The 10,264-nt window shown below is 34.6% G+C and overlaps 1 protein-coding gene across 2 annotated transcripts; it reads left to right on the top strand.

Annotated features, from left to right (window-relative positions):
- The first annotated feature begins 1,723 nt into the window (after positions 1 to 1,723).
- Positions 1,724 to 7,982, top strand: LOC143449462 (uncharacterized). 2 transcript variants are annotated; one of them, XM_076949678.1, is made up of 5 exons: positions 1,724 to 4,973; positions 5,201 to 5,345; positions 6,286 to 6,448; positions 6,534 to 6,633; positions 6,764 to 6,966. In XM_076949678.1, exons 1-5 carry the CDS (start codon positions 4,529 to 4,531, stop codon positions 6,826 to 6,828), a joined length of 918 nt encoding a protein of 305 aa, XP_076805793.1. In that variant the 5' UTR covers positions 1,724 to 4,528; the 3' UTR covers positions 6,829 to 6,966. The 2 variants fall into 2 exon arrangements, with proteins under 2 accessions (XP_076805793.1, XP_076805792.1); XM_076949677.1 differs by having other exon boundaries at positions 1,731 to 4,973; positions 6,534 to 7,982.
- Positions 7,983 to 10,264: the final 2,282 nt, after the last annotated feature.

The following is a 10,264-nucleotide window of genomic DNA, read 5'->3' as shown; positions in this document are numbered from 1 at the left end:
AAAAAAAAACTTCATGATCTACATTAAAAAATGGAACACTAAAAATAGATTTTTTATCCGGAAAGTAGATATTTTCGAAAAACTTTGCAACTACAAACATATGGTAAAAGACACATAATAATATCCGCATAAACCAGCTTTTGACTAATATGACTAATGATGTTTAAAATAAGGTCTCTGTAACAACCAACACGTACGGCTTTGACCCAGTCTCCTTTTGTGTATTAATATTCACTACACGAATCGCAAGTTATCGAACTTATATATTGCAATTTGCAATATAAAATCAAAGTACAGTCGAAGCATAATAATAATCTGATATCGCTAATAAAAAAAATTGTGGTTGCAAACCTCCTCTGTATTACAAACTTAATTAATATGCGCTATACACAAAACATATACTAATATGGTTCTATTGAACACGAAATAATCATGAAACCAACTGTAGCAATAAGAAGTGCACCCGAATATGAGCACGACGTAAAATCACGCATTGGTTGGTATTAAAAACAGCTATTTATAACCGTTAGGACGCAACGTCATCGAAAAATTAACTATCAGAAAAGGTAACGTTGGAAATATAAAAACGAATAGCTCTTTGGAGACTGGCGGAATACCTTTGCTTCTTGGTTCCCGCCAAGAGAAAAACGATTTATGACGTCAAAAACATTTTTGCACACTTGGCGCACTTTAACAACGAACCATGTACAATTGTACATTGATCAACCATGTACTTTTGGCAAATCATGTGTACAGTTACCAAATCATGTACATTGGGTAAGTCACGTACATTTGTCGAATCATGCAAATCATGTACATTTTTCAAATCATGCTTACATTCACCGAATCATGTACATTTGGCAAATCACGCATGCATTTACCGAATCATGTACATTTAGCGAATCATGCACTTTTGGCAAATCATCTATACATTTGACGATCCAAGTATACTTGCCAATTCATGAAGACGTTATGCGATTCATACGTACTTTTATAGAATCATTTAGTGTTTTAGGAATGATGTTGGTTCAGCAATTTGTGTATGTTTGTCTAATCACGCATGCATTTTGCAAATTGGTTAGCCCATTTTTAATTTACGAAGACTATATTCCAATCATTTTGCCATTTTATAATCCATGGTATAAGTTACATGATTAAAAAAGCGGACATTTGATTAACAAAACTGCAACCCGATTAAAGAAAACACCATTTGCCATTAGGCATTGTAACTTGCCAACAGCCAGTTTGCTTTGCAATAGTTATATCTGACCTAAAATGTCGTGGCTTGATTTAAAAAAATCAAGTTTATAAAACTGTGGTGTAATTGTAAATGTTGCAAAACCACTTTGAAAATTGGCATATGAATCGTGAAACGGGTATCACAGAAAAGCCCGTTTGAATGCCGGTTTTGACGTTTGGCTTGTTGTTTCTTGATTGGAATCTATCAAATTACGTTTGAAAACCCTGAAATCAAATCATGAAAACAAAACATAATTTGCAAAGTTGCGATGCAATTTAACACTTTGCTATTTTTGCAGCGTTGGCGTTCCATACAAGTAGGTAGCAAGAAATGCTGCAAAGAGTTTCCTGAATCAACAATACTGTATTGATTCGCCAGCACAACAGCCTTTTTTGTGCTTTTCTCTTCACCAGGTAGTAGATACACGCCAATTAACAATTCGCGCTCCTGGCATTTACGTCGTGCCATTCGTGCGTCATCAGTGATGCGAGGTGGCTTGAGACAAGTAATGTTAGTTATGTGGAATGAAAGTTCGCAAGAACAGCAAAACGCTATGTTCACATAAAGTGAGCTAAATAATTCTTTTACTTACTTTCGCAGGTATTCTCGTAGCTTAGTTGCTTTGTTTTCAAGTGTTAAATGTAGTGGAAGAAATACCAAGCGACGTAGTTCAGTTTTTGTATCTTTGATCGATAATAGTAAGATTTTATGGGTCTAGTGCAGTGGTTCCCAACCTTTTTTGGTGTCGGGGCCGAACTTGAGAGTACGTATGGAGCCGCATGAAAACACTCAAGTAATTAAGCATGAAATCATGTACCAACGAATAGCAACACTAACAAGAAAAATAACACAAATCAATTTAATGTCCGACTTGGCATTGGCTTTCAGCTTTAACAACTTTGTCAAAGCGAGGCGAAATTGTGGTTTAGGATTCAGGAGGCGGTTTATGATTCACAATAAGTAGACAATGGACCGTTCACAACAGTATAAAGTAGGCTACAAGGTGTAACTGTAAGATGTAAAATGAAAAATTTGTAAACAATTTTGACCTAACGCTATAAATTTTGACCAATTTTTGACTTTTTTTGACAAGTCAAAAAATAATCGCCCTAATTATTACAAACAGATTTTTTATTTTTTTGTGGGATTTTCAGGGGTCATTGAGAGCCGCAAGAAAGCTACCTTGGAGCCGCATGCGGTTGGGAACCACTGGTCTAGTGCAAAAGTGCACCACTAACACTTAGCGAATTAATACATTTTTCCTGACTATAGCTATTCTGGGAGTTAGTATAGTAAATGTTTCAGCAATGTTTTGTCACTGGTTAAGCCCATGTTGCCCACCTTCTTTCTGATTAGTTCATTTACATTCTTGGAGTGGTTTTGAGAATGTATTGTATTGTTTATTTTTCGCCATTAACTGTGCGGAGCGAAAGTTACGATGCTAACCGTTGTAGATATAGCACAATAAAAACACATGCTCACAGACAGTTAGCGAGCAGGAAAAAGTGGCAAAGCCCAAGGGCTTAAAATCTGCAAGATAAAAATAATGCAAGTGTGCTATAAGATGGTAGGTTAGCATGGCCACCAAACCCACAAAATAATTCCTAAGTTTAGCTGAATTAAGGCCAAAATAACAAACGAACATGCTAGATTTGACCGATAATAGTAAAAATTCTGTGCCAGCTTGTGAAAACAAATGTTTTCGTCCCAATCGAAATTTTGTGCATCCCCAATGAATGAATACTAACAATAGAAAGCAAAGAAAGACTTGGCAGTCAACGTTCAAAAAGAGTGTGCTAATCTGTATATAGTTTCTAAATTTATGTAAATTATGTACATCTAATTATGTATAAGTTATGTAAACAATGTTAAATAGGCTAAAGAAATAAAAAAACAGCTCATGGTTGTAGTTGTAGGTGGCTTTTTAAAGCACATGCAAATTTATGGTGATCTTTTATTGGTTTAGGCAGAACAAATTCAAAATTTCAAAATTTAACACCAAAAATTTTTATTGTCTGCTGCGTAGTGCTTTGGCTGCAGTAGGGTAAAAAAAGTTTATTTCTGTTTCTTGTGCCAATTGAGTAAATGTTTTTTTTAATTTCAAAGAGGTTATTGAATACAGATGGCAAGTCTTTATTGGTGTATCTGTGAATAAACATGTTGGTTTCCAGAGATAATAAGCCATATATTGACCAGATATCACTACCTGTGTCTGAGTGTTTGATATTGGAAGATAAACTCAATATCATTCTATGAAACTTATCACATACGTACGCTTATGCATACGCTTTATCAAGGTATTTTGTCCATGACACCAAACAGGGATACAGTAAGTTTTTATTATGTTATAATGGTTAGTCTACTTGTGCTTCCACCAGTTAATAATGCAATAGAAATTAATAATTTTGTTTCAAGCAAACCACAATCATAGTTAAAGTAACACTTTGAAGCATTTTGTGATCCCCTGCTCAAACAACCATTTGCATCAGTCAAACTCTGTAATTAGTCTTACTAATTTATGTAATACCATATTGCTTAGATTGTTACAATATTATTATTCAGCAACACAATTAAAGGAAAAGGTCGTTTTATGAAACCGGTGTATAAACATATGCATCAGGACTACAAAAGAAGCCAAGAAGGGCTATAGGCTTACATTGCATTGCTTGTTTTGCTTGCAAATGTTGCAGAAAATAGAGACTAGAATTTTCTGTTTAAGTACAAGTTCTGATTAAATGCATGGCTTTTTTGAGTTTTTATTGTTTGATTATTTTAACTTTCCAGGTTTGGGGATTTAACTTTGAGATATTAAGCACCTAGTGACCAATAAAATTCGACTGGCAAACATATACTTTCCTTTGATATAGTTTAGTTTGACTGTTCTAGCAGATAGAAAGTATTTATTGATGTAGAAGTCACATTTTTGTACAAAATTTTTATTAAAAGGTAGGGTAAAGGCTGCCACTGACACACAACTGAAGAGGAGAACATTATCCAAGGCTACTAGATATTGCTGCTTCTGTAAAAGAGTCTATTCAAAAGATTTTTCTCCATTTTTTAAGCCACTGTTAAGATCTGCTAAACTTACCCATGCATACAACTAATCCAGTCTGAGTAATGTATTATAATTTTGTTTCTTACCAATGTATGTGTACATTCGTTTAACTAAATAGGTTTTCTCATGCTCTGAACTTTGATAACTAACAGAAATCAAATGTGAAATTGGAACAGCTTCATTTTGCAAAATGTATTTTACCAGCTAAGGAAAAATTAGGTTTTTCGAAGAAAATGATCTATTTAACATACCTTTTGTGTCTGATGATATTTGGATGCTTTATTCTATCACATTCTTTGGAAAATGTCCCAGGCAACATTAGAGCACAAAACTCACTTACTTATAATGCAGATGATGATCCAGCTTGTCGAATATCATTAATGGATGATGACATACTTTGTGGCACAAGAAACACCACAGCCCTTCGCTGCTATATTAACCGCATTAAATATACTAACCCAACTGAGGCATTGTGGGTTAATTTCTGTGTTTTTCGTCTTGAAACAGAGGATATCCGTCAGTTTGAATGCAGTGTGCTAAATGAATTTGGTCCTGTTAGTTGTACACCAGCCAACAAGAATGGTCCACCTATCCTTGTTAACTGTTCATTTACTTTCAAAAAGTGCCAAAATCGCAATGTAAAAGCATGTGTGGCAAGGTTTTCAGCTGTGCATGAAGGTAAAATCTGCTGTATTTAGGCTTGTATTGGTTGTTTCTAGTACCGTAACTTCAATCGGGCTTCCGAAAAAGACTATCTTGGTTTGAAATTATCTACGCAATAAAATTTACAGTATTTGTAAATTCACAGCTCAGTTTTTAATTTCTTCATACCATTATGTATTTGATAATTTAATCTAACTTAAGTATCATTATATTATGCACTACAAAAAATTCTGTCTGGGCAGATGGGGGCCTGTGTGCAAAGCAACGTTTGCCTAACAACTGCCCATCAGATAACTTACATACATTGGACAAGATTTTTGTACTAGATGAAAACAAGAAAAATTTTTATGATTTTACATACGGTGATCTTCAGTCAATTACTATAAGGTATGGATATCCTGAGTTATTTTGGAAATGCTGGTTTTTAGCATTTTTTACTTAAACTCTTAAACAAAATTATTTTGTGATAATGTATTTCAGTAGTACTTAGATAAACTCACCACCCATGGAACTGTAGTCAAGTGGTCGAGTTAGTGGATTTCATACTAAAGTATTATGTCACAATTGTACACAAGATTCTAAGACTAGTGGTTTCCAACCTCTTTCGACTTTTGAACCTCTAGCTTCGTGAAGTCCTTACTCGCGAACCCCTAACTTTGAAATTGTTACTTAATAGGCTACTTATGAGAAATTGAAGTTTAACTTGCAGACCCCAGGTTGGGAACCACAGACTTAGGCTATAAAGAGCATGTTTTTGTGATAGTGTTGTATTTGAAACACAGGGAATACGCATTCCATATGTAATACTGTAGTAGCGCTGTTGTGCATGCAGTGCAGCACATCTAATCTGCGATTGATCACTTTATACTACAAGAGCTCTTTGATAGATTTCTTGTTTTAATACAACAATTTCATACATACCATTTTGAATCTCATATTCGGAGCCAAAAAGACGGAGAACATCTTTTTTTTCAGAAATGGTCTCATATTCTTACACATTTACAAAGTGCTTGAAAATATTAAACTGTTGCTGGACGGCATAGCTGCAATTCATTACTTATGAATTATGATTTAGCAATTATCTTACAAGTGAAAGAATTTGCAATATCTTACGTAATAATGTTAGGTGTGGATTATTTATTTGTTTGTCAAGTTTATTGTGGTTGCGGACTGTGGTCTTGATATCTGAGTGGCCGCGTTGGTAAAACGGGATGTTATACATTGCAATAGCAAGATATTCCATTCCATATTGAAGTCATTGTGATAATGGCTTGGTCATTAACCAGGGTTCTAACCTAATGTATACTTATAGCAATGTATTTTATAGACCGCCGAAATACTGCTTGACTGGTTTGGTTGCTTGGCAAATTATTCTACTGTGTTTTGGCCTGATTGGAATTTTTGTGGGAATTTTTCTGGCAATTTGGAAGATACGAAAAGAATGGAATTGGAAAATCGATCTCGATAATGATCCAATTATTAAAAGAGTGGTATATAATGTCATACTTAAATGTGCAAAAACTGTTTCATTGTTCAATCATGAGTATTTTTGTCTACTCAGTATCTTTATTTCAGGCAAAAACTCTCAAAGATCCAAGTTCGTTGAATTATACAACTGTAATCGATAAAGAAAAATACTGTGCCGTAGAACCTATTGCCATCGCAAGAAACAGAAGTGAGTCTTCTAATAGCACAAATCAAACTGAGCAATTAGACTTGAGTATGGAGGATGAAGCCAACACAAATAATTGGGGTAACCAAGTAGTATCTGGTGTTCCAAATGAAACTAATGACCTGCCTTTTAGTATTCCGTCTACAAGTACAAATGATCACTCAGAATCGTTTCAACTGCCCAGTGAAAACTTACTGACACCAACAAGCAGTGTGTCAGGAAGTGTATTCAGAGATCAAAGTCAAATTGCCAGCTATGCAAAAATTTCCCCATTTGGAGATTACAACACGTCATCGCAGAATAATACTGGAACACAGAATAATAGTGAATGTTTTGATTTGGAACCGGCACCATCAGTTTACAGTCAAAGACCTGGCACCTCCAGTTTTCACGTATACAATAAATCTTACGTTGGCTAGTTGTCCTCTAACACAAAACAAGCCATCTGCAAAAGTTATGTCTGGTACCAGTCACAAACAGTGAATATTTGCTGATGTTTTTATTATATGTGTCGTATGATTTGCACTTTTTTTTATTGATGGATTGATTTAATCTTGTTTTCTGAATAGAATAGCAGTTTTATGGCACATATTTTCAAAACAGTTAGCATTGCATCATAACATCGTTTGTATATTCATTTACCATATTCAATTTATATTGTATATTCAATTTATAACACAGTTACCTATAATCCTTACTTCAGAGTAGAATAACTTACTATAGTCACTGGATGTTACTGAATTATTGTGAAAATACTGCCATGTTTTAGCTGTAACTATGAACGCCTTTCGCATAGTAGTCATTGATAACTTCCGCCTATCATAGGGGTAATCTCCTGTTGTGTTGTTTTATTGAAGTCAATTTTGTCATATTAAACAATTTCAAGTATAATGATAATGTTCAAACTGATTAATTCTTCAACATGTAAGATTCAAATCGAATTGACTTTTAAAAATATCTTTTGCGTCAAGATCTTAAATAAACTATGATAAGTTGACATTCAATCAATTAATCGTTTCATTCTCAGTTTTAGCTTTAATCCTAATTTTTGTTCAAAGAGTTACATGACTAAATTGTTTTTAATCATTTTACAATTTGTTGTGCCATGACTTTTTGGTGGAAACAGAATGCGTATTATATTTAAAAAAAGTGGTCTTTCAGTGTTCAAGTTTTTTGAAGTAGTTGCTTGCTGTATAGCTTATTTTTGTTATTTACTTTGCGTAATGTATTGTATATTGCACTTCAGAATTATTTCATTCTATTATTTCATTATTTTGTGTTTTTGAACTTTGTTTTGTTCAGTCCAGTTGCATTTTAAAGTTGATAATAAACCTTTAAGGGTTTGTATAGTACTAATTTTTGTGATGTGACGTGAAAAGTGGTGATGCTAGTAATAGTATTATTTTTATCAGTAAACCTATAATGGATTGAGTCGAATCTAGTAGCTTCTGATTAAATTCAAGCTGGAATATGAAATGCTCTTGCTCAATGACACTTGAATTTTTGGCAAATGCTGCCAATACCATGCCCTAGGGCATTCAATCACTAAATCAAGTAGAAAAAAAAATATGGCTAGGTTTGTCAACCTATTTCATGAATCAGGAACACCAATTAAAAACTACAAAAAAATTGTCACAAACAATGTTGCGCTCAAAATACTCAGAGCAACTGCCACCAAGTGCTCAGAAGTTACCTCTGCAGAATAATAAGTGGCTTAGCAGGCTACTATTCGTAGCTGTAATATGGTGGTGGTATCATAATCCTTACCTTTAAACCAAGGAATGTCTTAAGTGTGACTTAAACTATGCAATGACAAAAGGATTAAACACCACTGAGATTCATTACATTTCAAAACTAATGCACGGTATTTAAATTCAGAGTTTGACCAGAAAATAATTAGCATGGCCTCAGATTGCTTCTTGTGAATGAATAAATCGATAGATGTGCAGTTCACAAACTGAAAGTTTTTTAGCATGGCTTGGCCAAATATCTATGAGCATTAGCTTCTTTGAAAACAAATCTTAAATTAGCAGGGAAATTTAAATACAAAATAAAAATGTTCCACTGGGATAAGAAGACGTTGTGTAATCATGCCCACACAAATCTTAAGATTAAATGTGACACACTGATGGGAAGTTGTTTGTCTATATCAGGGATGTCCAACCTGCGGCCCGCGGGCCACAGTGCGGCCCACCTGAGATTTTTGTGCGGCCCGCTAGTCATTTTCACTCCAAGTAGTATTTTGAACTTTGAATCTTAGCCTAATTAAAATGTACCAGTCAGCTTTTTATGAACCCATTTTTCTTGAAATTTAATAGGTTTTGCGGCCCATTGAATTATTTCAAGTGACAATGCGGCCCACTATAATAAAAGGTTGGACATCCCTGGTCTATACTTTACAAAAACATAGCAATGTGTCTTTTTTCTTTTTTTGTAGCTGCAGTCATGCCAGTGAGTACCCTAGGTGGAATACACTTAGCTAGGAATAAAATGAGAAACTTAAGTTTTAAAAATCCAGACATAAAGACTCAAATGAGGAACCTGGCTGTGATGCAGAATTTTTATTTTCTTGTGGACAGAACGAAGTAAGCAGTTCACTTCTTAATTACTTGGTACAACTTTCTCTTCTTCAAGATCATCATCCTCAGACTTAAGTTTCTCATCCTGTCTGAAGAGTTTACTTTCAGGAACATACAACTTCTGAAATAGCTGATATTCTCTTATTTCACATAAGGCAACTTTGTCACAAAAATCTGATGTAGTTGCGCAAAATATGTCTTTAAGAGATAGATTCTCTATTCTGGTGCTGCCATGCCTATCAGATTTGATGTACTGGCCTACATAAGAAATAGACACAAATATCTGAAGTTTGTTCATCTATTATTTTTAAGTGTAATAAAGTTTTAAATACAGTAGAACTCGTCACATCAAGAGGATAAGACAAAAATGAAGAATTAGGGGAACTGATGAATTATTATGCAAATTGCAAACAGGTGAAAACTGCTGTATAACGACTCGTATATGTTGTTCCATTTAAAATTAACACTTCTTAAATCTTTACCAAACTTACACATTTTCTACGGTCTCACAGTGGGATTTAGAATGCCTGTCACATTTCTTCCTTCTGTTAATCCGATAACGACTATTAATCCTATAATGACTCTCTGTTTGTTTGGGATCGCACGCGTGTCGATCTAACTAATGATACTGCGTGAATTCATCCAAGTTGCAGTAACTAACAAAGACGTGAATAACACTTGACCTCATGAATCGAATCTGCGAAGGACTAATTAGCCAAGCAAAATATTTCTCGGGGATAGACCAGGAGTGACGAACCTATTTGCTGTCGCGGGCCACTTGTCAGTTACAGCTGAGTAAGCGGGTCGCACAACGTTTTTAGTCATATATACTAAAACCTGTAAAATTTTGCATAATAATTAGCATTCAAGCACAACCGTTTCATTTTGGCAGATTTTTAGCTGCTCCCGCAGCCCCATAAAAAGACATCAGTTAAGTGCGGCATTCTATTGAAGACATACTGTTGCGACTCAATCGTGCTAACAGCTTTTGATATCGCATTATGCAAAAATTAGCAGTTCATGACTGCTGGTCTCGCCGGAAAAACTTTGCAACT

This window comes from Clavelina lepadiformis, chromosome 3 (assembly GCF_947623445.1).
Source record: "Clavelina lepadiformis chromosome 3, kaClaLepa1.1, whole genome shotgun sequence".
Taxonomy (NCBI): Eukaryota; Metazoa; Chordata; class Ascidiacea; order Aplousobranchia; family Clavelinidae; genus Clavelina; species Clavelina lepadiformis.
Note: the sequence above shows the minus strand (reverse complement) of the source record. Positions and strands in the feature narration are given on the sequence as shown.